Source organism: Hyla sarda, chromosome 1, assembly GCF_029499605.1.
Source record: "Hyla sarda isolate aHylSar1 chromosome 1, aHylSar1.hap1, whole genome shotgun sequence".
In the NCBI taxonomy this organism is placed as follows: Eukaryota; Metazoa; Chordata; class Amphibia; order Anura; family Hylidae; genus Hyla; species Hyla sarda.
The window spans coordinates 461,360,899-461,388,591 of record NC_079189.1 but is presented as its reverse complement, the minus strand read 5'-3'; the positions used below and the strand labels follow the sequence as shown (position 1 = coordinate 461,388,591).

At 43.4% G+C, this 27,693-nt stretch overlaps 1 protein-coding gene and 1 pseudogene across 2 annotated transcripts in view; both read right to left on the bottom strand.

The window, feature by feature from the left end:
* The window catches only part of TMEM120B (transmembrane protein 120B), a 65,855-nt gene that overhangs the window by 28,502 nt on the left and 9,660 nt on the right, over positions 1-27,693 (bottom strand). For both annotated transcript variants that reach the window (XM_056534864.1, XM_056534873.1), the window contains exons 2-5: positions 27,394-27,512; positions 11,243-11,359; positions 5,992-6,051; positions 2,100-2,195 (exon numbers count right to left, since the gene is read on the bottom strand). In XM_056534864.1, coding sequence (XP_056390839.1) covers positions 2,100-2,195; positions 5,992-6,051; positions 11,243-11,359; positions 27,394-27,512 — 392 coding nt within the window. The remainder of the gene's footprint in view (positions 1-2,099; positions 2,196-5,991; positions 6,052-11,242; positions 11,360-27,393; positions 27,513-27,693) is intronic.
* Positions 16,487-16,660, bottom strand: LOC130337569 (U2 spliceosomal RNA; annotated as a pseudogene).

The following is a 27,693-nucleotide window of genomic DNA, read 5'->3' as shown; positions in this document are numbered from 1 at the left end:
CCAAAACACACTGCTAAAGCAACACTTGAGTGGTTTAAGGGGAAACATGTACATGTGCTGGAATGGCCTAGTCAAAGCCCAGATCTCAATCCAATCGAAAATCTCCTCAAACAATCCATGTTAATTCCAGATTGAGAGGCACCAAAATACAAAAAAAGTAAAGGGGGGTGAATACTTTTGCAAAGCACTGTACCTATATAAACTGTGGTATGGCCTCTGAACATTAGTTCAGATAGATTATATCTAAACACATACCCACATTGATCTCCTGCAATAAATCTCATAAAAAATTTTGTTTCAGTATTCTCCATATTCTCCACAGTCCAAATCAACATTTTTATATAGCATTACAAAACAATAGTATATATTTGTGTAGAACGTCATATACAAATGACAACTGACTATTTTTAGTTTTTTTTCATCACTCTGGACAAATAAAATTATTTTTAATTTTCCAAATACTTGCTTACAAAACCTTATTTATTCAAGGACAATACATGGTCCTAGAAGAAACCTATTTGACTGACTAAATTCGCTGTCAAGCCCTTGGGTAAGAGGGTACCTAGTTCAAAGATGATCAGATTCAGAACAGGACATTTCTGTAAGAGGATTTCCCCCCCCCCCCCCTCCAATTTTTTGTACTGAATGAAGGGGACTTTATTATGGACCATCGTGACATGCGCTGACAGCTAATGTATGTCAAATCCAGTTATAACACTCTGGATATACTCAGATATAGAATTATTTGTCTTTTATAAGGTCACCACGTATTGTCCTTGAATAAATAAAGTTGTGTGAGCAAGTATTAAAATTTTAGTTATTTTTATTTGTCCATTTTACTGATTAGATAATTCTGAATGAAAAAAAAAAAAAAAAAAAAACGTAACTGAACTGATGTTCACATAGACGCCATACCAAAGTTTATATAGGTATGTGGCCAGCTGCTCTGAAAAATCCAGTTCAGCACATTATTTAAATTTTTTTTAAATTATAAAAAGCCAAGGATTTATGCACAAACTATAAATGTGTAAAAAGGTGTTAAGTGGAACCCCAAAAGGTGTTGAGTTCTTTCCCTAATTTATGGGTTTATTTACCAAAATACTTCTGCCATAAGTACGGGCAAATTTGTTCCAAAGGTGATTTTGAATCTAAGTGCATTAGCCTCTGACAAGCACCGGAGGGCTTAATCATCATCACTGTGGCTTGAAGTTTGCAACAGGAGCTGTGCACAAACAGGAGGACCACAGGTCACAGCAGCTCCTGCTGAACTGACTCTGAGTGTGCAAACTGAAAGGCTGAATACGCCATACTGAAGAGGTACACCATTCACTGTGAGGCCACAGAATGCCTGAGGTGAGTTGGAGTGTTCACACTCTTGGAACAGTGTCTGATGCCCGAACTATTGACTGACAGGGTAACATCTATGCCTGATAACTTCACTTCAAGCAATTTGCTCTGTTTACTTTGCTGCTGGAGAAATACAAAGTTTCGCCCTAGTCTTTGTTAGGGCTAATAGTGTTGTTCACTTTTGAAGTCCGGTACGTGAAAGTTTATATTGGACTAATTTTATTTCTGGCTGTCTTTTTAAAGGTTTGTATTTTATTACTAGCTATTTATCCTCAGTGGTTTATCCTCTTGTGGCTGTATTTAATAGATTTGTTTGTTTGTTATAAACAATTGTGGACATATACTCATTGCAAAAGATTTATTTTATTACATTTGTTTTTATGAAATGTTTATGTTGTGAGCCTTGAAGGGTCTTTTTTTTTAATAGTATATTTACTATGAGACCCTATTGGCTACATATACCATTGTATTCATGTTCTGTGACATATGTAGGTAAATACTCCTGATCTATTCTATTGTTTAGCTGCAAAGATATTTTTCTTTGCATTTAATTAATTTATATAGCGCTGACACTTTCCACAATGCTGTACAGAGTTTTCACATTGGCCTTTGTCTCCAAAGGGGCTCACAATCTAACCTCTGTATGTATTTTGGAGTGTAAGCAGAACTGAATCTGCATGCAGATTGCCTTGGAAAACAGCAATGCTGAGTGTTTTAGTTGAACATTTGCATACCCAAAAAAAAGATCTTACCTGTAATGAAGCACAAATCTACAAGCTATGGCTCCAAGTAACAAAATAATGGTCAAGTAAAGCTTGAATTTTTCATATTCATCCTTGTAAGCAAACCTGTAAACAAAAAGTAAAAAAAAAAAAATAGAAATATTTTAATGTAACACTGTTATTCAATAGCACTTGAAATAAATCCACATTTGGAGAGCTAATTCTCACAATACATAAGAAACATGATTTGTTCACAATATGGTTGAATTGAATCCAATCGGAACCCTTTGCAATAACATAGGGGCCTACACCTTGTTGCCATTGTTGTATATCAGTTGACCACGTTATAGGGCATTGAGGTTGGTCATTCGCAATGGATAACGATGACGTTAAGATGATGGGGAGATTTATCAAAACCTGTACATCAGCTGCTGGTGATGGCCAACCCCACGGAAGCCATCCCATCTTTTATGAAAGTGCTGGAGGACTTTGGTAAGGTTTCTGGTATGCCTTGCCCTAGTCCACACCGGCCTAGAGAGACTGCAGGATTGCTGATTAAGTGGAAGACTACCGCCATTACTTTTCTCATGATACAACTACCTGCATGATTTACTGAAGGCCACTGTTAAAGGGGTACTCCGCCCCTAGACATCTTATCCCCTATCCAAGGATAGGGGATAAGATGTCTGATCGCAGGGGTCCTGCTGCTAGGGACCCCCGCAATCTCTCCTGCAGCCCCCCCAGAGTCATCAGCTCTCCTGAGCTAGGTTTGCTCCGTGACGGATTACTCACGATACAGGACCGGCGGTTTGTGACGTCATGGCTCTGGACCCTCATGACGTCACACCCCGCCCCCCCTTAATGCAAGTCTATGGGAGGTGGCGTGACCGTTACCACGCCCCCTTCCATAGACTTGCATTAAGGGGGCGGGGTGTGACAACATGAGGGGTGGAGCCATGGCGTCACAAATCGCCGGCCCCTGTCATCAGTCAAGGAGCAAACTTCGCTCCGGAGAGCTGATGACTCAGGGGGCTGCAGGCGATATCGCAGGGGTCCCCATCAGCAGGACCCCTGCGATCAGACATCTTATCCCCTATCCTTGGATAGGGGATAAGATGTCTAGGGCGGAGTACCCCTTTAAGCTAAAAAGCTTGCTGCCTTATAAATAGATGGCCTCAGTGGTTTTCCATAGGGCATCTACATTTTATAGTCCAAAAATGAAGTAGAAGCGGCACTTCAATGTAGAACATCAACGTGGTTTATTCACTCATCTGTGTATAGCGACGTTTCGGCTTATCAATAAAGCCTTTCTCAAGCTTGAGAAAGGCTTTATTGATAAGCCGAAACATCGCTATACACAGATGAGTGAATAAACCACTTTGATGTTCTACATTGGAGTGCCACTTCTACTTCATTTTTGGTCTATCACATTGGGAGTAGGCCTGCTCCTGAAGCGAGCACCCATACGGATCTTGAATCCTGTTGCACGGTGCTTCTCTTCTCCTTCCCTTTTTATATATATCTTGGCAACACCCTTATATTGCTGACGAAATTTGATGCTTGAGCTGGCTATGTACTATCGCCAGGGTAAAGGGGGGTGAGGTAGTTGTGTGTTAAGAATACATTCAGATGTTATTCTTGTTTTGTTTGATTTCTTGTAATCTGTAGTCTTTCTTGCACTTTTTTTTCTTGATATATGTATGCTGTGCGTTTTTCAAATAAACATGGTTGTAGAGGGGGGGGGGGGAATGACATGATTTTTATTCTACAGATGAGGTCCTTTCGAAACAAATTGTAGTTTAATTCTGGATTAAATTGCTAAATCCACTGTTCTATCCAATGGGGGCCAATGCTGTGGTTTATATGGCATGGATTTTTCCAACATGGATTTTTAAATCTGTGTGTGAATAAAATAAATAACTTGTCACTTAATGCCATGCTTGTGTGTGGATTACAGGCCAAGCAGCCAGCCTATCGATTACTACCATTGTTGATCTATGTCTCAAACATCAGCAAAATCTGCAGTATGTAAAATGAAAATCTGCAGGTGTACCTTGGATTTCTGCTGCAGATTCCTCTGACTGTGTGAAAATGCCCTTAAGCTAGGAGTATGGATTGCTTGTAGATCTCAGCCTTTTTTTCTTTTCTTAAAAGGTTACGACATAAGATTATACTTGTTTCTGCTTTTAATCTTTTTTATGAGGTTTTATTGTTTGTTAAAGTCCTTTATCTAGCCAGTAATTGCTTTGAAATGATAAACAATCCAGCTATATATTTAATGATAAATGGGGGGGGGGGGGGGGGGGGGGGGGGGAGTTTAATCATTTGTAAGGATAAAGAACCCCTACTGTATATGGTTTATATCCTTTCTGCTGTGAGGTGTCATACACACAACAACAAGTCAAAAAGCAAACAATTGCTGGCTGCAGTGATCAGAATGAGAAAAAAACAGTACATGTGAAAGCAACCTTATTGCATCAGCTATGGGCTCACTTATCTGATTAAGGGAAAATCACTATCATCCCGTCTCCATAATTCTTTACTCAACAGCACAGAGTGCATAAACCTGTTGGGTGTATTTACACACACACCGGAAGGCAATCAAAAATACAGAATTTCCTTGTAAAATCTGCAGTAGCGCAACCCCAACTGTGGATTTTACAACTTCAAATCCGCAACTACAGATTTTACAACTTTTAATATGCTGTGGATCCTGTGCGTGTGTGTATATACCCTTATGATTCCAGGTAGTGGAGTCACTGGAGAAAGAAGAAAAGAACACTTTCACACTGACTTTTTGTGGTTCTGCGATACAGTGGAGCAGCTTGTAAAGGTGAAAAACATGAATTCAATGTGATTTACCGGTACAAACCATGCAGTAAAAATTACACCGATATGCAGTCTTCCCACAAGCCATCACTGTACTCAAATAAATTGGTTAAGGGCTGACAGTTTTGCAGGTAGGATCTCATTTTTGGCCTGTGTAACCTGAAATGCTACCTCATAAGCCACAGTGGTGACATTAAAGGGGTATTCCAGGCCAAAACTTTGTTTTTATATATCAACTGGAAAGTTAAACAGATTTGTAAATTACTTCTATTAAAAAATCTTAAACCTTCCAATAGTTATTAGCTTCTGAAGTTGAGTTGTTGTTTTCTGTCTAACTGCTTTCTGATGACTCACGTCCCGGGAGCTGTGCAGTTCCTGTGGGGATATTCTCCCATCATGCACAGCTCCCGGAACGTGACATCATTGAGCAGTTAGACAGAAAACTTCAGAAGCTAATAACTATTGGAAGTAATAGAAGTAATTTACAATAGAAGTAATTTACAAATCTGTTTAACTTTCCATATCCAGCTGATATATATAAAAGAGTTTTTGCCTGAAATACCCCTTTAAGTGGTAACAGCCTATTACTTCACTGCTATCAGTGACCTGTGTACACAGACGTGCAGAGAGGACACAAATTGCTTTGCCTGCATCCCTACAAGGCAGTGTTTCCCAACCAGGGTGCTTCCAGCTGTTGCAAAATGACAACTCCCAGCATGCCCGGACAGCCAATGGCTTGTAGTTTCGCAACAGCTGGAGGCACCCTGGTTGGGAAACACAGCTCCAAGGCCCCATCTGCACAAGGAATCCATGTGATGTCATTATTGATGTCACCAAATCTATCAGCTTCTGCACCTGGAGACATTATCAAAACCTGTCCAGAGGAAAAGTTGCTGAGTTGCCCAGATCACTTCTTTCACTTTACAGAGGCCTTTTCAGAAATGAAAGAAGCAATCTGATTGGTTGATATGGGCAACTCAGCAACTTTTACTCTGCATGGTTTTTAGGGTTACAGTTTAGCAATGGAAATGATATTGAATAGGTGAGCATACACATACATGTATGCTGCGCTAAGATGTAAATGTATACTTACTTTGCTTGATTACTAAGTAGTGTGACATTCACATTTCCAAGTACGAGGTTTAGATATAAACTGAAAGAGAAGACAAAGTACACCAGTTAAATCCCTCATTTACCGTTAGGATTTGTCAGTCTTCCATAATGCAGTAATGCTGCAAAAAAAAAAAAAAAGGTTACTTATAAATAAGTACAAAAACTAGTAGGGTCCTGTACACGACCGGTAATTATTCCCTCTTGGCCTGAAAACAATATTGTATCATGCTCTGACCATAATAACCAGTGCAAGAGGTGCCCAAAATATACCTTTTATTATTAATTATTAAGATGACAAAGCAAACAGTGTGTATCAAGTGCTCGCATTCTGGTATTATACATTAATAATAATAATAATATTATTAATAAAAAAAAAATTACATCTAAAGAAAAGAAGAAAAAAAAAAAAGCTGTTTAACCCTTTAAGGACGTAGCCCATTTGGGCCTTAAGGACGCAGACAATTACATTTTTAAGTTTTCGTTTTTTCCTCCTCGCCTTCAAAAAACATAACTCTTATATTTTCGGCCACAGACTAGTATGAGGGCTTGTTTTTTGTTTGCATGACCAGTTGTGCGTGGTAATGCCATCACTCACTTTACCATAAAATGTATGGCACAACCAAAAAAATACTATTTGTGTGGTGAAATTAAAAAGAAAAACGCAATTTTGCTAATTTTGGAAGGTTTTGTTTTCACGCTGTTCGATTTACGGTAAAAACTGTGTGTTCTTTATTTTTTGGGTCAATACGATTAAAATGATACCCATGATAACATACTTTTCTATTATTGTTGCGCTTAAAAAAAAAAAATAGCAAACTTTTTAAACAAATTAGTACGTTTAAAATCCCCCTATGATCTGTACTTTTTATTGATACCATATTTGCTTATATAAAACTTTTAATCCATTTTTTTTAAATTTTTGGGGGAATAAAATGTTATAAAAAAGCATCTAGTTTGGACTTTTTTTTATTTTTACGTTCACGCCGTTCACCATATGGTATCATTAACATTTAAATTTTAATAGTTCAGATATTTACGCACGTGGCGATACCAAATATGTACCGTATATTAAAAAAAAATTTACACTTTTTGGGGGTGAAATAGGGAAAATGGGACAATTTAGGTTTTCATTGGGGGAGGGTTTTAAAAAAAAAAAAATTTTACTTTTATTTTTACACTTTAATAATCCCCATAGGGGACTATTTATAGCAATCATTCGATTGCTAATACTGTTCAGTGCTATGTATAGGACATAGCACTGATCAGCATTATCGGTCATCTTCTGCTCTGGTCTGCGGGAAGGCAGATCAGAGCAGAAGTCGCCGGGAAGGCAGCTGAGCAAGGTGGCAGCACTGCCGGCGATCAGATCATCCATTTTAGTGACCGCGATGCTGCAGATGCCGTGATCTGTATTGATCACGGCATCTGAGGGGTTAATGGCGGACATCCGCGGGATCGCGGATGTCTGCCATTACGGGGCGGGTCCCTGGCTGCGATCAGCAGCCGGGACCTGCCTCGCATGATCCGGGCATCGCTCTGATGCTCGCGGTTATGCTTAGGACGTAAATGTACGTCCTGGTGCGTTAAGTACCACCTCACCAGGACGTACATTTACGTCCTGCGTTGTTAAGGATAAATATATCAGACCAGGAGTGCTATATTAGTTTCACTAAAGCACATCCAGGATCTGTTTGAACGACCTTATCAATAAGGTCGTTCTGCAGTAATCATTCTCTCAGTCATCCATCTCTGGTGACTGGTTCACCCAACGCGTTTCTATCGCCTCATTCAGCGATATCAGGGGAGTATTTAGAACAGTAGGTGTTACTAAGAGACTTCCAGGGTCCGTTAACACCTACAGCAGACATACATATGACAGTTATAGTATATCACTTGGTTTATGCAATACTGTCAGGTAAGCTCTTAATCAGATATATAAATAAAAATAGATTAAACCATATGGGTCTATCTCATGAAGTCCTCAGCCAGCGGGGGGTCTGCCTCATAAACCTCCAGCTGGTGTCCGGTTCTGAGACTTCAGAAAAGATTAACCGGTGTACCGCACTCCTGCAGTGGTGAAGAGGCCGGTTGACATCCAGCCCAGCACCCTCTTAGTCTGATATATTTATCCTTTAACAGCTTTTTTTATTTTTATATATATTTTTTTTTTAATATAAACCAGCATGCGAGCACTTGATGCACACTATTTGCTTTGTCATACTCATAATAAAAGGTATATTTTAGGCACCTCTTGCACTGGTTATGGTCAGCTGGTGATACAATATTGTTAAAGGTTACTTATCCAAGTATTTGACAGCTGTTTTGTAGCTGTATATTTAGCATCCATAAGACTTTCTACTGATAAATATACAGCAACCACAAGCAACCATAATACAAATGTATTTAAATAATTTCTATTTAAATAAGCCATTGGGCTCTATTCCTAAATTAATATTGAAAAACAGAATGCTTTACAAAAAGACTAGTGGATGCATTTTATAGCAGAAGTGGTAGCTGCAAGTACAGTGCAGGAATTAAGGCATGCAAGGAATAGGTATAGTATAAGGCTATCATTTAAGATGAGGTTATGGACTGTTGATTGTATTCAAAATATTTTTGGCTTCTATGCTTTCGGAGAAGTATTACATTGCCCATGAATATTCATGCTTATATCAGTATAGTGGCCATAATTGTTCAGAGTTTCTTTTTATATTTATCAATGCCATCTATAGTTCTCTCATAATGCAGATATACTGGGTTACTCAAAGTCTGGACACACAGGGGAAATGCATATTTTCAAATAATTCAGTAAGGGTGCATTCACACCACGTTTTGTACATACGGGTGCCGGATCCAGCAGGGGGAGGGGCAAACCGGGCGCCCCCGTACCCCAGCCGGATCAGCCCGTTACTCCATTCACCTTAATGATCCAACCGGAGTCAAACGGTGACTCAGGTCGGCTCAGTTTTCACCCATATGCGGTTTTAGGTCCGGTCAGGAAAGCGCATACGGGTCAAAACTGAGCCGACCGGAGTCACCGTTTGACTCCGGTCAGATCATTAAAGTAAACGGAGTCACGGGCTGATCCGGCTGGGGTACGGGAGCGGCCGGTTTGCCCCTCCCCTGCCGGATCCGGCACCCGTATGTACAAAACGTGGTGTGAATGCCCCCTAATAAAAGTACACAAGCTAAATGGGACATTTTTAAGAGCATCCTGAATAGATCTTGGAAACGACATATACCCTGATGGAATAAACGGGCTAGAAAAAGAAAACCAATTTGGCTAACCAAAAACAGGGATGTGATAAATTATAAGAGGAAAGAGTGAAGACTACTAAAACAAGAAGGTAGTGGGGAAATGTTGAAAAAAAAAAAAAAGAATAAAAGTCTGAAAAAGAAAACTACCAAAAAGTGCAACAGAGATAACGATTGCTATAGAAACTAAAAAAAGGCCCCCAAAATATTATTCACATACATAAATAATAAACTTAAAGGGGTACTCCGGTGGAAAACTATTTTATTTTTTTAATCAACTGGTGCCAGAAAGTTAAACCGATTTGTAAATTACTTCTTTAAAAAAAAAATCTTAATCATTCCAGTACTTATCAGCTGATCTATGCTCCAGAAGAAGTTCTTTACTTTTTTAATTTCTTTTCTGTCTGACCACAGTGCTCTCTGCTGACACCTCTGTCCACGCCAGGAACTGTCCAGAGTAGAAGCAAATCCCCATAGCAAACCTATCCTGCTCTGGACAGTTCCTGACATGGACAGACGTGTCAGCAGAGAGCACTGTGGTCAGGCAGAAAATAACTAAACTTCATCTGTAGCATACAGCAGCTGATAAGTACTGGAAGGATTAAGATTTTTTTCATAGAAGTTATTTACAAATCTGTTTAACTTTCTGGCACCAGTTGATTTGCAAAAAAAAATAAAAAATTCCACCGGAGCACCTCTTTAAAACGGAAAATGTTGGCCTGTTAAGAAATAATTTGTGTGTAATGGGAAAAGGACAATCTACTAACTGCCTTCTTTTCTACTGTATTTACACAGGAAAATCCATTGTCATATTACAGGGGAAGGGACAAAGTAAATTCTCCAGCAAATCTCACCTGTTTAACCCAACAAGAAGTGTGGTGCGCCTAAGTATCATAAAAACACAAATCGCCGGGCCAAGATGGCATCCATCCAAGGGTTTTGCAGGAATTAAGTACAGACCCTCATTCTTTATATTTAAAGGGGTATTCCAGCCAAATACATCTTATCCCCTATCAAAAGGACAGTGGATAAGATGTCTGATCACCAGGAGCCCGCCGTAGGGACCCCCCGCGATCTCCATGCAGCACCCGCATTCTATGAGGGGCTGAGTCTCCAGTTTCGGAAACCTCTGTTTCCAGGACTGGAGACGTGATGTCACACGTGATGTCACACCACGCCCCCTCGTGACATCATACGACCCCCTTCATTCATATCACACAAGTGATTTGATCATTGGCTACCTGCATCTTTTGTGTGGCACTAAATATCATAGTTTGTTGGCAGCACACCTGTCTAAACAGCATAATAGAAATGAACAGTCGCACAAATGATCGAGCAAGTGTTCATATGGCTATTTACTCCAGACAATAGTCCAGGTAAATGGTACTTTGAAAAACTACCAACCAACCATTGTCCATAGACTGGTCCAAAAAAAAAAAAAATTATTATTATTATTCTTATTCAACATATTTGACCTGGAGTAAGACAGTATGAGACACTTTATACTGCAATGAAGTTGTGTCTTCCTAAGCACATTTGAAGAACAAACTCTGTCGTTTTTGTTGGAACTAAATAAAAGCTGCTCCAAAAAGGGACTTTCAGAGATGGTGGGTGCAAGAGATAATAAGTTCAGAACCACTTTGTATTTACATCTTTATGAAAGCTGCATTTTTACACTTGATAAGACTAATCTATTGTCAATCTAAACCAGTGATTCCCAACCATGGTGACTCCAACTGTTGCAAACCTACAGCTCCCAGAATGCCCAGACAGCCTTTGGCTGTTCTCAGTATTGTATTAGGGAATTTCTGATTCTGATATGATTCCTTAACATAATATGTACTATGAATTCAAAATACTCCAATAAAGACAGTATGGCAGTATAAGGTTCCTGAACCCCTTCTTATAAATAGGCCATAACAGTGTGATGACCCAAGTAATCATGGAAATCCCATTGTTCACTGTTACAAACTTACCCATTTTTCTTTGGCAAATAGGCCTCCATGTCAAAAAACACATTGTGTCTCTCTTTTATGGTGCTATCTATTTGTTGGATGAGGTCCGATTCTCCAAGGCTTGCTGATTGCTTATGTCTTAAATGGAAAAAATAAAAATACAGAAGTTAAAATAAAAGTTGATAAAATACATATGATTAAATAAACTGGTATACATAAGGTGATTTGTTTGTACTCACCGTAAAATCTCTCTCGTAGCTTTCATTGGGGAACACAGAGACCATGGGTATTATGCTGCTGTCTACTAGGAGGCTGACACTAGGCAGAAAAAGAAGTCTGCTCCTCCCAGCAGGATATACCCGCCCACTGGCACTGAGCTAATGAGTTGTGTCACAAAGTAGTAGGAGAAGCCAAACAACAGAGGAGATATGCCTGAAGAACATCAAAAGCAACAACAGGCAACAAACAACCTGACCAGGAACCATAAATGGGTGGGTGCTGTGTTCCCCAATGAAGGCTACGAGAAAAAAAAAAAAAAAAATCTCCTTTTCTAGGTCGCCTTATTGGGTAACACACAGACCATGTGATGTCCCAAAGCAGTCCCTGGGGTGGGAAAAACAACTGCCAGAGAAGGGAAGGGCAGTCCAGAGACTGAACTATACCCATTCGCACAGGAATGTGGAAGAGGCCCAGAGGAAACCAGCAACCCACCACCTGGAAACCCTCACAAAAAAATGAGGGGAGAGTTAGGACCAGAAAATTAAGGAACCAAGCAAGGACGGAGGTGCAACCTCTAACCAAATGGGACAAAAAAAAAAAAAAACAGTCGTCTCGGAGGCCTGCCGGCCAGACACTCCCCTGGCAGGAGAGCGAACACCACCTCCGAAGAGAAGGTGCAGGACCCCCGAGGCAGGGGAGAGAGAATGACAAGGCGGCGGCAGCTGAACACACCCAGCAGAGGGAAAGACCTTTAGAAGGTGGAACTAGAAGCCACCAAAAAAGGAGAAGAAAGAGACAAACAAGATCCATGTCCAGGCCCGAACGCTGAGCAATCCGGCCCAGAAGACGACTAGGGCAGGAGCACATTGCTGACCGCTCGGACCGAGAGGCCCAGACACCAAACCACAGTCCCAAGGCCACGCTGCCAAGGGACCGGGTGGTAGAGGAAACTCAAAGAGCACACAGTATTGCCTGGAAGGGCGAGGAAAATTGAGGGAGATGGGAGGACAATGCCCATCTAGGTGCGACTTGCCAGACAGAGGTAACCAAGAGGACAGAAGGGCCCTCATCCACAAGGTCCGTTCACCCCTGGAGGGAGACAATGAGAGACAAACAGGCCGGTGAGGAGGTTAGAACTGTCAGAAAACCCTGGAGTAGTCATCACGAGAACAAGAGGTTCCCAGATCCGGGAATAAGTTGAGGGACCGCGGGGTCCCACACCAGAAGTGGCTAAGCAAACCCAAGCCTGAGCGAAACGCCCCAGGTGAAGAGCCCCCTAGGCCGAAAAAAAGAATAGGGAAACCACCTTGGAGACCGAGACGTGAAACCACCACCTGGTAGATAGCACAACGCAGAGAAGTCATGCACAAGCAGAACAGCAAGGGAGAGAGTCCTGAACAAGTCTGGGACCACCATGAAAGAAGTGGCATACCCTATGAGGGAACGGCGGGCAGAGCAACAGACAACGCTAGCACAGAGATTACTGCGCAGCCCAAGCACCCTCAGATACAAGGGACGAGAGGCTAGAAAAGGCTGAACAAGCATTTGATCCCAGTGGTCAGAACAGACTGGATATTACTTAATCAGGCGTTTTATTCACACATAAGGTAAAAGGTGTCGCAACTCGCAGGACACGTTTCGGCCAGCAGGTGGCCATCATCAACTGATCTACCTGAATAACAGGAACAGGTATACTTATACAGAGGGAGCCATCCACTTCCGGGTTATGACAGGTGAAAACATCTGTCACGGACCGGAAGGTATGTGCATCTTACAGTGTTAATCAGCGAGCCAACAAAAATACCAAAAGGTGGGGAAAAAGACCAACAGGACATAAAATAAAATATATACAGTGTAAGGGCTGAGCATCAAAAAATATATGTCCTAGTAAACGACCTGTACTGAGGCTATATTTTCATGAGTAATCATTCTGACCGTGCTCTAAGCTTGTAGAGGAAGGTGAACAAAGTATCAACGGTGTCTCTAAAAAGGAAAATAGAGAGAGAATTAAAAACATGATAATCAATAAATATGTTCACAAAATCTGGTACAATTCATAATCTGTTGAGACACCTGGGTTCTAAGGTTTTTAAACAATTAATCCAAAATGCTTCTTTTTTAGTAGTAATTTCTTGATGTTACCTCCCCTACGTGGTTTCTGTACATGATCAATGACTTGAAATCTTAATTGGGCGATGTTGTGGCCCATTTTGTCAAAGTGATACGGAATGGGGAAAAGTAAATTCTTACAGCAGATTGTGGATTTATGTCTATTGATGCGTTCTCCTACCAACTGGGTGGTCTCACCCACACATAGGAGACCGCTGTAAAAATGTTGCCCCCTTGACCACAACGTCAGAGAGTGGAAAGGATTGTGAGTAATCCCAATCTTAGAGAGACGAGATTGAGGGAACTGGAGGATAAATTCCGCGATAGGGGATACCCAGAAACGGTTCTAGAAGATGCAAGAACCCCCTCTACTAGGACTCCTGCCAATACACCACACATCCCATTTGTTAGGAACTATCAGCCCCTCTCCTATAAAGTAGACAGAATGTGTCCAAGAAATATTGGTACCTACTCAATAGATCTTTCCCCAATAATACTGAATTCCAAAATCCCCCACTTATCTGTAATAAAAGAGCCCCCAATTTACATGATAAATTAGTTAGAGCTGACATAGGCTCCACACAAACCACCTCCCGTCAGACTTTTCTACAGAGTAGAAGAAACGGCACATACCCATGCCTTCACTGTGCACAATGTAGTCACATAATTAAGGGTGACACAGTAAAACATCCCCATAGAGAAAATATTAGGATAAAATCCTTTTACACATGTGACTCAAAGAATGTCATTTATTCCATCAAATGTCCATGCGGTGTCCTATACGTGGGTGAGACCACCCAGCGGGTAGGAGAACGCATCAATAGACATAATCCACAATCCGCTGTAACAAATTTACTTTTTCCCATTCCGTATCACTTTGACAAAATGGGCCACAACATCGCCCAATTAAGATTTCGAGTCATTGATCATGTACAGAAACCACGTAGGGGAGGTAACATCAAGAAATTATTACTTAAAAAAAGCAGCATTGTGGATTAATGGTTTAAAAACCTTAGAACCCAGCGGTCTCAACAGAGATTATGAATTGAACCAGATTTTGTGAACATATTTATTGATCATCATGTTTTTAATTCTCTCTCTATTTTCCTTTTTAGAGACACCGCTGATACTTTGTTCACCTTCCTCTACAAGCTTAGAGCACGGTCAGAATGATTCCTCATGAATCTCTATATAGCCTCAGTACAGGTCATATACTATGACATTTTTTGATGCTCAGCCCTTACATTGTATATATTTTATTTTATGTCCTGTTGGTCTTTTTCCCCACCTTTTGGTATTTATTTGCTGGCTCGCTGATTAACACTGTAAGATGCACATACCTTCTGGTCCATGACAGACGTTTTCCCCTGTCATAACCCTAAAGTGGATGGCTTCCTCTGTATAAGTATACCTGTTCCTGTTATTCAGATAGATCAGTTGATGAAGGCCACCTGCTGGCTGAAACGCATCCTGCGAGTTGCTACACCTTTACCTTATGTGTGAATAAAACACCCGAGGTGTTTGAGCAATATTTGTGAGTGCCAAGATTTTGTTACCTATTTCCGATGCCTATTGGTCCGCGAGCACCACGCTACAGATACGAGTGCCAACTCAGATACTTCTATAGAACGGACTGGATGACCCCAAGGAGACACAGCCCAAAAGGCAAGGCACAGAGAGGGGGACAAAAAGGGACAAGGAACAGAAGACATGATCTGGGTGCAGGAGGATGCCCACAAGACTGTGGTCCAGTCACAGAACAACTGACACTCCCATCAAAAGAGGATGAACTGGCAGAGACTGATGCAGAACAGCCCACACAGAAGAGCCACGAGGAGCAGCGATGTGGAATTTGGTGCTCACAGGGGAGTATGGAGTGGGCTCCCGACTCCAGCCCGTTCCGTATTCGGGAGCCCCCAGCTGAAGGCCGCCGCTAATAGCCAGCATGCCGCGATCCCGATCGCTGCGGCTGGCTATTAACCCTTTGATCGCCACTGTCAAAGCTGACAGAGGCGTCTAAAGGGACATGTGAGTGCTCCCTGGTGGGCTATTGGGGGGGGGGGGGGCGATCCACTATAGATATGTAGCCGGAGGGCTTATCTCTGCTTCCCTGTGTCTGTGGCTCTGTCATGATAGAGCCTAGTCCAGCCAGACTCTATCAACGGATCACAGAGCACATAGATCAATGGAGTTCAATAGAACTCTATTGATCTGTATGAAGAACCTAATGATTCCTCCTAAAAGTCCCCTAAGGGACTAACAAAGTGTGAAAATAAATGTTTAATAAAAGTTTAAAAGATAAAAGATAATAAAAATATATTATAAAATATTCCAGAAATAAGTTAAAAGCTATTAAAAAGTCAGATCAATACCAAAATGGTACCGATACAAAAAACATTAGGGCGCAAAAAATTGGCCCTCATACAACCTGGTATGCGGAAAAAAAAGTGTGATTCACAGTGGAGTGCCAGAACTGCAGTTGTGGCAGATGACACGCTCACCAGTTTACACTGGACTAGCCCACGAAAGCTGCAGAGACTGTCGCCCACGCCATGTCACCCCGTTCAGGTACCTCGCACAGGTAGAGGGGAGAACGGAACTTCAGGCACAGCAGACCTGGCACTGGTGAAGGAAACATACAGGTGCTGCCAGGTTTCCTGGAATTCCCAAAGGAATGAAAAGGGCAGCATGGCGAGCCATTCCGATGACTATCCCCAAGTCTGGACCACTGTCAAATTCCCATACCCCAGGAAAATTACTAAACAGGTCACTACGGAAGACAGGCCAGGGCCCAAAACCATCGCTCAGAAAACAGGGGCCAGGAAAGCACATGGCTGCAGACCGCACTTATGTAGGCAAAATAGTACAGTATGGAGGTTAAGTGCCGCAAGCACGTGGACCAAGGACCTAACATTTTGACAGATTGTAAAGAGTCGTGGGAGATGCACTGTACCCGAAGTTACTGCCATATCGGGTCAATGCATAGGGTGACGGAAGCAAGCTTCGAATCAGCCCCCATTTTCAAAAATCTATTTAACATATGGTCCCCAGATCTTAAACTGATAAGAACAGATAAGACACCTAATCTTATACGAAAGACAGAGAGGTGATTATAATGCCCTCAAGGCGGTGTGGGGGGGGGGAATGTGAGTCTCAGGCAACCCCAGGCCACAGAACCGAACAGGGGGTCTGAGGGAGAAACTCCAAACCGCTTAAGCGACAGGAGAAGGGCCATAGAAAAAAATATGCAACTGTAATAACCATGTGTGGCCACTAGAGGGGGGCCTAACACAGGAGAGAGAACAGTGCTTACAATGTTCAGCCCAGCCACTGGAGGGCACAGAGTGCCCATGAGAAGCTTTTTCTTTTTTAATATGCAGACCGCGCAGCCCTCAGAGAAAGGGCACGCTGGTGAAGACACGCCCCCAGGTGCCACCAAAGACTGCCTACAGTAAGGAAGAAGCCGGGGGCTAAATTTATGGAGCCGCCGGGAATCGCAGTGCGCTGGACACCGCGCCTCCCCAACAGCCGTCCCAGAAACCAGGCCGGGGACAGAACGGGGGTCTCCGCTGCACAATCGGGGCATTGGCAGCTGGGAAAAGAGAAGGAATGATGCAAAAATATGTCTCCCCAACAGCCGCCCCATGGACCAGGCCAGAGACCGAATGAATGGTGCGGCCGGCCCGTCACCACTGCTGCACTGCCCGGCCACGGACCGGAGACCCGCTCCCATAGAAGGTTCAGCATGGAAAGGCCATGAAACGCAGTCAGGCACTAAGCCTGGCCAAAATATAGGTACAAGAGGGGGGGAAGAGACCGGAGTGTTAAGACACCCGGCAGCCAACTAGCCAACAGGGATTGTGGCAGCCATGTTGGGGGAGGGGAGCTGAAGGAAAAATGTCCATAGCTGAGTGGAGCTGGGGGAAAATTGTCTGGCTGGATGAGGTAGGGAAAGGCCACCGGACTGACCCCTACAGGTATGGCGCTGGGGCCACGAGGGGTCTTGCCCAGAGTAGCCACCAGTAATGGCGGCCGAGGAGCTGGGCACAGTGTATAGACCCCTAGAAGGTAGAGGAGGAAGGGAGGGAGGAATGTAGTACCTGCTCACCAGCAGACCTCATCTTCCAATACTTACCCAAAAGCTTCGGCCAGCTAAAAACCGGGCTGCATTACACCAAGCTGCCATAGCGAGGCAGGCAGGGGCAAGTGGGGGACCCGGACCCAGGGTACTCCGCCAGGCGCTGGTCATTGGAGAGAAGGGGTTAACGGCCCATATTCTATGCACCGTGCCCCTTCATCGCATGTGGTAGCGCCATGCTCCTGTCACCCAACCTAGAAATAGAACAAAAAGGATGGTGGGAGCTACCCTTTAAGGTTTTCTCCCTATTTTTTTTATTTTTTGCTAGCTCGTCCCCCCCCCCCCCCCCGCTACGGCACTAGCCCGTTCCCTCCTCCCCCGCCCCGCATACCCCGTTCCCTCATTACACTTGCAGTTACTGAAGAGTCCGGCAGCGGGCATGCAGGGACAGCGACGGCGATGTGCGGGAGGAGTGGCCTCCCAGCCAGTGGCCGGGGAGCCAGTGCGCTCGCTCCCGCCTGTCTGATTGACAGGCAGGGAGCGAGTGCAGCATAACTGAAAAAGGACTGATTGCCACTCCAAAATCAGTCCTTTTTCAGTGCCCGGTTTTTAAGTGTAAATTAAACCTTTTTAATGAAAAAAAAAAAATAATAAAAGTATATTAGAGATATGTTGTAGTACATAAGTACTACAACATATCAAAAAATAAAGTTGGTGACAGTGCCCATTTAACTTTACATCCCTAGCTAGAAAATAATAAAAACAGAAAAGACCAGGTCTGGAGAGAGCTCCAGACCTGTGTCTGCCTGCTACTGACACTAAGCTAAAACTGATTAGCTCAGTGCCAGTGGGCTAGTGTATCCTGCTGGGAGGAGCAGACTTCTTTTTTTGCCTAGTGTCAGCCTCCTAACAGACAGCAGCATAATACCTATGGTCTCTGTGTTCCCCAATAAGGCGACCGAGAAAAAGACAAATATGCAAGTCTATTATTCATTCATAATAAAGACACATAATAGTTTTCAGCAGAAAGATGCCTGAGAAATGCAAAGATTAGATCAATACAACTTTTTTATGGGTCACTAAAGGGGCCCATACACCTCAGGCTAAAGTTTGGCCTAAAGTTATTGAAAATGTATGCCAACGTAAAATAGGAAAACCTTTGTCACCATCACCAGTAACAAAAGTTGTCCCATGGGTTTATTTACATATGTTGATCTGTACATTCTATTTCCTCTTATCCTTGTGTTATGTCTAGTATGTGCACACACACTTTTTTATTGCTAGTGTGCCATTTAACAACAGGATATAACGTGCCCAAAATGACCAAAAATAGAATAATTCCTCCCATCACTCTTAAAGAAACAGCTGAGGCCTCTGTAAGCTGCAACTGTATCAGAACAGGTATGTACTTGTGTATCTCAGGAGAACTCCTTGTACAAGTATCAACATGATAGGGACAGATGCAAACTGTGCTTTACCCGCACAGCAATATAAACAACTAAAGGTCATATCTCTAATTAAAATAGCAGCTAAATATTAGGTTTACAAATGGAAAAAGTGATAAGACAATGACCTGTTACCAGGCACACAGGACACCGACATAGCTTTCAGCACTAAAAAACACAGCTGGCCACAGACATGACAATCCAACCATAAATATGTTTACCATTACATATTAATTAGATTTACTGCTGTCATTGCAAAAAATAAATAAATAAATCTGGATTACTGCACTAAAATAGTCGGTATGATTAATGTAAACCTATACTAAGAGATAAGCGAATTTTAGGTTCGGTCTGAATTTATTTGTGGCGAATCTGTATTAAAAATGGCTATTTCTGGCCTACAGAGAGCCTCAATAGGGGTGTAGAACACTTTGCCTTGCTGTAACACACATAGGGTGTGTGCTGGGTTAGTGAAATAATACTGTTATTAAGTATGACATGCAGATCAGGGGCGTCACTATTAGAATCACTGTCGCACAGCAGCACAATGACAGAGCCTGGAGGTGGCATCAGTATGAGGAGACTATATAGTGGCTAAATGACACAGCCTGGAGGTGGAAGCAGCATGAGGAGACCATAGGGCCTCACAATTGAAGAGATTAAAGATATTTTTTTTTTACATTTAAATTGAAGATTTCAAATAGATGAACCTAAAAAGTTAATTTAATTGCCAGTAGCATGAGATGACCACATGGCGGTACAATGACACAGCCCAGAGGTGGTGGAAGCATGAGGAGACTTTATAGTGGCTGAATGACACAGCCTATATTTGGCGGCAGCATGAGGAGACCATATAGTGGCTGAATGACACAGCAGAGTTGGCGGCAGCATGAGGAGACCATATAGTGGCTGAGTGAGACAGCCTGGAGGTGGCAGCAGCATGAAGAGAACATATGGTGGCAGAATGCGACAGCTTAGAGTGGGCATCAGCATGAGGAGAACACATGGTGGCAAAATGAGACAGCCTGGAGGTGGCATCAGCAGCATCAAGAGTCCTGTAAGTGACCCGGTGACATAGTGGGACGGCGGGTGGCAATACCAGTAGCTGGTGACAAAGGTGGGTGAAAAAAGGAGAACTTGGCATCAGATGTGTGGCATCAGGCAGGTGGCATGATCAGAATTGCTGCTGAGGCAGGTAGGTAGAAGAAAACAGTATCTTTTGTAAAAGTGTTAGTGTGCACAAGTATTGAGGATATGCATTACATAAAACTTAACTTTTAATATTTTTAGGATAAAATATATTATATATACACACACACACACACACCAACATTTTTTTAAATCAAACAAAAAGTAAAAGGGGTGCAAAAAACACCATGTGCCACCTACACCACCAAGTATTGATGTGATGCAAAGACCTCTAAAAAAGGTGGACGGGAACAACGTATGGTTCATTGTAACCGGTGGGGGTAAAAACTTCCCCTATTATTAATTCCCTTCTTGGCAAGTGTTAAAAGGGAGGCCCTAAACAGGAAACTTTCCCTATTTCCATCTGCAAACACTGCCATTTCCCAGGGTTTTTAGGTGGAAATAGGGAGAGGTTCCTGTGTGGGGACGAACTTTTTAAGACGAGTAACACTTGCCAAGAAGGGAATTAATAATGCCAGAGCAGGGCCTTACAGGGGAAGTTTTTACCCCCACCGGTAACAATGGAAAGTACATTGTTCCCTTCCACCTTTTAGAGGTCTTTGCATCACATCAATACTTGATGGTGTAGGTGGTACATTCTGTTTTTGTACACCTTTTGTTTGATTTAAAAAAAAATTTGGGTACATATATTTTAATCTTAAGAAAAAATTAAGTTTTAGCTAATGCATATTCTCAATACTTCCTTGTGGTCTGATGCTGAGGAATGTCTGTAACTGAGAAGCAGCACCTTAAATATGTTTAGCACTATCGATATTTGTGAAGTCTTGGTGTAGCACCATGGTCAATCTACTCTGATGCATCAGGCATTGGTGGGTGGAAATCCTGGCTGATCCATGCCTGATTCACTATGCGCGTGAAGAAAGCTACTCATCAGTGACTGTAGACTCAGGCTGCTGCAGATGGAGCTGGTACTGCTCCTGCCACCCCACCCCTCCCCAGCAGCCATGGCAGTGGAAGGTGAGCGCAGAGGGCCCCCTGAGTCAGACCTGTGAGAGGATGGATGATGGCGCAGATGGGCATCGGCCAACTGACTACGTAGGATGTCTCCGTAGTAGGTCAGTTTGTGTTCCCTCTCAGTGGGTGTAAAAGACAGCCCCCATTTTGTGCAGGTAGCAAGGGTCTAATAAGGTGGAGAGCCAGAAGTCATCCCGCTGCCAAATGGTGACAATTTGGCCATCACGACGCAAGCGAGCATGCATCGTGCCATTTGTGCAAGTGACTCTGACGGACTCCCTGCCTCCATCTCGACTGCATACTGCCACAATGTGTCTGGGTCCTCTGTCTCGCCTTCCTCATAACCCTCTAGCTCCTCCTGCTGCTCCTCTCCTGTCAGACGACTAGAAAAACTGCCCATTTCACAAAACCTAAACTGTGCTCCACTGTGCCCCTCCCACTCCTCCGGTTCACCCCCCCCCCCCCCCACAGGGCTCATGTGGCCGTGAGATGTAGGCGCCACGTCTTCAGTGCCCGGACCAGCCATAATTTCCAACAAGTGTTGTAGTAAATGAAGCAGTGGAACGACGTTGTTCATCCCGTAATCCTGGCAAGTGACTAATAATGTGGCTTCCTCCAAGGGCCTGAGCAAACGGCAGGTGTCACGTATGAGCTGCCACTGGGTGACATTGAAGTTACACAGGGCAGTCCCCCTATCCGCTTGGATCATCAAGAAATCGGTGATGGCTTTTCTCTGTTCGTATAGTCGGTCCAACATATGGAGGGTGGAATTCCAACGTGTGGGAACGTTGCAAATCAGACCATGTTGGGGGATGCCGTTCTGACGCTGCAGCTCAAGGAGGGTGTGCTTTGCGGTGTACGAGTGGCTGAAGTGCATGCAAAGATTCCTTCCCATTGTTAGGATGTTTTGCAGATGGGGGGGGGGGGGGGGACACTTCAGGAACCACTTGACAACCAGACTGAACATGTGTGCCATGCAGGGCGCATTTTAATAGTGGATGGGAAATTTAGGGTACTAGTGATCGCTCAGCGATCAATTGTAAATAACTGTTAGAATTCTACCCTCCATCCATAGGTCCTTTTGTATGCCATGCAGGGCGCATGTCTCAGGCTTGCTTGTTACAGCGCAGACAAGATGATCATCCCATTGTTGGTCACCATGGTTCCCATTTCCAATTTTCGTGGAGTAAGCCATGATTCGATTTCTTGATGAATGACCATGTGAAGAACAGCGTGACACCGCCTTGCCCTGCACACATGGTATGCTGGAGGGGCACAGACTTGTCTGTGCAGTGGAGGCTGAAGAGGCGAAGTCGCACACTGTCACAGGACCAACAGCCTGAGAGCATGGAGGCGGAAGCGGCGTGACCTGTCCAAGTTGCTGTTGTGGCTGTGCAGGAACCACATTCACCCAGTGGGCCATAAAGTACATGTATTGCCCTTAACCGTAGTTAGAGCTCCACACGTCGGTGCTGCTGTACACAAGCCATCAGTTCTCTGAAAGGCGCAGAGTCCTCCACTTGAAAAGGGAGGGACTGCAGCACCAGCAACTTGGACAGGAGCACATTCAGCTTCTGCACCGTTGGGCGAGTGGGCGCATATGTAGTCTCTTGGACATGGCTTCGCCGATGGATTGCTGGCGGAATGACTTACTCGAAGTAGGAGGAGCAGGAGATTCTGGAGCAAAAGAGGATGGGTATGACATACAGCTCCCTTCGGCTGAGGTGGTGGAGCCTTGGCTGGCTGAAACAGGGAGCGGCATCCCACTGGGTGATGCAGCAGGCTGGACCACCACTTCGGAGCCACGGTTCTCACAGGCTGCTTTATGGTGATGCTGCATATGTTGACAAAGGGCAGTGGTGCCAACATTGGGACCCTTGCCACGCTTCACCTTCTGCCAACACATCTTGCATGTGGCCAGGTTAACACCATCCTGATTAAAAAGTGCCACACTGCCGTGTAGCTTATTTTCCCACCGATTGACTGCTACTGCACTGATTGACTGCTACTGCCGCCGACTCCAGGAACCCCTGTTCCACTACCTCCCGGGAAGACCGGGCTTCCGCAAAGCAGGTGGTCTACCCCGGGCACGTTTGGCTCCACACTTTCCACTTCTGCCACCATGCTGACTGCCAACCATGCTACGACATTACTGACTCAGCTGCTGCCTCACGGGCACCGTGCAACCCTCTTCTCCTGATGATGATGAAGTCCCTTCTGCACCCGGCTCCCAAGTGCGATCAGCTTCTTCATCATCGAGTTGTTTCTGCATGCCACTGATGTCCTCCTCAGGTTCCTCAACAGTAGAGATGAGCGAACTTACAGTAAATTTGATTCGTCACGAACTTCTCGACTCGGCAGTTGAGGACTTATCCTGCGTAAATTAGTTCAGCCTTCAGGTGCTCCGGTGGGCTGGAAAAGGTGGATACATTCCTTGGAAAGAGTCTTCTAGGACTGTATCCACCTTTTCCAGCCCACCGGAGCACCTGAAAGCTGAACTAATTTATGCAGGAAAAGTCATCAACTGCCGAGCCGAGAAGTTCGTGACGAATTGAATTTACTGTAAGTTCGCTCATCTCTACTCAACAGTGTCTGCTTCAGGAGCCTGAACGCTCGCAACACCACCTCCCATGCCACTCTCTTCATCACTACTTGCCCGCCTAGCAGATGAAGCGGCGAATGTCAACTCCACTTCTTTGCTGTGCAGTAGCTGCTGACTTTCCTCTAGTAGATCGTCCTCACTAAACAGTGGAGCTGAACCCACAGCATAAGATACTTCTGTGGAGGAGGGAACAGCATAGAACAAAGGCAATGGAAGGAGAGGGACTGCTCCTGGGCCATGCCAACTGAGGGTTGTGTCTGAGGAACCCACTGACTGTTGACTGGGGGTGTCAGATGTCACTTGTCATGAAGTGGATGACCACGTTAACCAATCGATGACGGCAGATGGGTTGCTGGTCGAGACACGACCGCTAGCTGATAACGGGAGCTCAGGCCTCTCGCTGTGACTCCTGCTGCCACTCGCCCCTAGTCTGCTGCAACCTCTGCCTAATGAATTTAGGCATCTGCCACTCCTCTGTGCACATCCTGGCACTTCTCTGCCTGATATATTAGTGTGTATATATGAGGGGAGTACAATATGCTCCACTACGCTTAAAACAGTATTTGTCTATAACACCAGCAGGTGTGTACTTTTGGCTGGCCTTTCCCAGTATCTAGGCCCTTTAAAACTTTAACAGGAACAAAATGGTACACTACTTAGATCTACGTATGTGGTATGCACTTACAGTCAGGTCCATAAATATTGGGACAGCGACACAATTCTAACATTTTTGGCTCTATACACCACTACAATGGATTTGAAATGAAAAGAACAAGATGTGCTTTAACTGCAGACTGTCGGCTTTAATTTAAGGGTACTTACATCATAACCAGGTGAACGGTGTAGGAATTATGTGCCTCCCACTTGTTAAGGGACCAAAAGTAATTGGACAATTGGCTTCTCAGCTGTTCCATGGCCAGGTGTGTGTTAGCCCCTCATTATCTCAATTACAATGAGCAGATAAAAGTTCCAATGTTCATTTCAAGTGTGCTATTTGCATTTGGAAACTGTTGCTGTTAGCTCAAGATGAGATCCACAAGATGTAAACCATTGGTGAGCCTCAAAAATGGGAAGGCCAGATTAGAGTTTGCCAAACGACATCTAAAAAAGCCTTCACAGTTCTGGAACATCCAATGGACAGATGAGACCAAGATCAACTTGTACCAGAGTGATGGGAAGAGAAGAGTATGGAGAAGGAACGGAACATTATCATAAGCATACCACCTCATCAGTGATACATGGAGCTAGTTTCATGGTGTGGGCATGTTTGGCTGTCAATGGAACTGCTTCTCTTGTATTTATTCATGATGTGACTGCTGACAAAAGCAGCAGGATGAATTCTGAAGTGTTTCGGGCAATATCATCTGCTCATTCAGCAAAATGCTTCAGAACTCATTGGACAGCGCTTCACAGTGCAGATGGACAATGACCCAAAGCATACTGCAAAAGCAACCAGAGAGTCTATTAAGGGAAAGAAGTGGAATGTTATACAATGGCAAAGTCAATCACCTGACCTGAATCCGATTGAGCATGCATTTCACTTGCTGAAGACAAAACTGAGGGTAAAATGCCCCAAGAACAAGCAGGAACTGAAGACAATTGCAGTAGATGCCTGGCAGAGCATCACCAGGGATGAAACCCAGCAATGTCTGGTTATGTCTATGCGTTCCAGACTTCAGGCTGTAATTGACTGCAAAGGATTTGCAACCAAGTATTAAAAAGTGAAAGTTTGATTTATGATTATTATTCTGTCCCATTACTTTTGGTCCCTTAACAAGTGGGGGGCACATATGCAAACTGTTGTAATTCATACACAGTTCACCTGATTTGGATGTAAATACCCTCAAATTAAAGCCGGCAATCTGCAGATAAAGCATATATTGTTTGTTTCATTTCAAATCCATTGTGGTGGTGTATAGAGCCAAAAATGTGAGAATTGTATCGATGTCCCAATATTTATGGTCCTGACTGTATGAGGGGAGGACAATGCGCTCCAGTATGCTTAAAACAGTATTTATCTTACAACACCAGCAGGTGTGTACATTTGCTTTCACTGGCCTTTCACAGTATCTAGACCCTTAAAAGGGGTATTCCAGGCAAAATCTTTTTTTATATATATATTAACTGGCTCCGGAAAGTTAAACAGATTTGTAAATTACTTCTATTAAAAAATATTTATCCTTCCAATAGTTATTAGCTTCTGAAGTTTTCTGCCTAACTGCTCAATGATGATGTCACTTCCCGGGAGCTGTGCATGATGGGAGAATATCCCCATAGGAACTGCACAGCTCCCAAGACGTGAGTCATCAGAGAGCAGTTAAACAGAAAACAACAACTCAAATTCAGAAGCTAATAACTATTGGAAGGATTGAGATTTTTTAATATAAGTAATTTACAAATCTGTTTAACTTTCCGGAGCCAGTTGATAGATATATATATATATATATATATATATATATATATATATATATATATATATAATAAAAAAAAAGTTTTGGCCTGGAATACCCCTTTAAGACTTCAACAGGAACAAAAATGGTACACTGCTTAGATGTATGCACAGGTTACACTTAATAGAGGACAATGTGCTTTTTAGTGCTCTGCTCACCCTAACTGGCTGGCTACTATTAGCTTTTCAGTTGTTGTACACACCAGTGCTGCAGCACACATTCGCTGTGTACTGCACCCAAAATTGCACTCTCTCTCTCTCAATCTCACTCCCTTCCCTATCAGTGCTTCTAGGCTGGATTTGGGCTTGAGGTGAATCGCTGCTGTAAACACACTGCTTTCTGTCCCTCTCTCTCTCTCTGAAATAGAACACTGATGTGACTGGGAGGTGAATCGCTGCTGTAAAAATGCTTTTCTATGCAACACACACTGCTGTCTGTCCCTCTCTCTGTAATAGAACGCTGATGTAACTGGCCACAAGATGGATGCCAATGATATAGGGCTGTGACATCACATGGGTGGCTGGCTGCCGATAGGCTGCATGCGATTCAGGGACATCCCGCCGACCCTTATTCCCGCCTTCCCAGGATTCCTTGCCCCATGTCCTCACATGTGGATCTGCCATTTTAGATGCCCGGCCCCTGGACCGCACTAAATGGAGTTTAAGGGATCGAATTGCAGCGAAATTCGCACTCCTTACGAATCAAATTTTTCCTGAAATTCGTAACGAATTCGGATTCGTCAGATTGGACTCGCTCATCCCTACTATACAATGTTCATGTGACAAGTCCAATACATTTTTATGCTTGTTAACTTCTCACGGAAGCATTAGGGTAAGGCCACACGCATCCGATGTAAATAACACTGCCACATTTTCCATAACCCTTTCAACACCACATGTGGCAAGGTGTGTTTGCGATCAAATGTGACAAACCGTCATTCATACATAACCATAACACTTTTTATTTAATAGTAAAATGGCCCAAACAGAGGGCTGATATTGCTTTTATATTTACGTTCATACTTTTTTCTCTCGCTCTCATCTTTTATGTCAGCCGAGTGTTTTCTGAATTACACATAAAATCATTAATATATTATGTATTCTTACATTTTCAAGCTACTTTTCAAATCCGCCAGGCGCCGCTTATGCTTGTTTATGTAGCCGGTGCACACACTTTGAAGAGTGTTAAGGTCTTCCAACTTTTGTTTGTATACTTTGTGAGTTTCCTGCAAAAAAATAAAATAAAATCCATCAACCAGCATGATTTAAAAAAATTTTGTGCTGTGAGCTGTAGTTTTTACCAGTACAACTTTTGTATAGTATTGACTGGCGTAACTCCCGGAGCACGATGAAGTCACCCGTGCTACTTCTTTGCTGGGTCCGGCTTTAAACAGGCTTGAGGGAGCA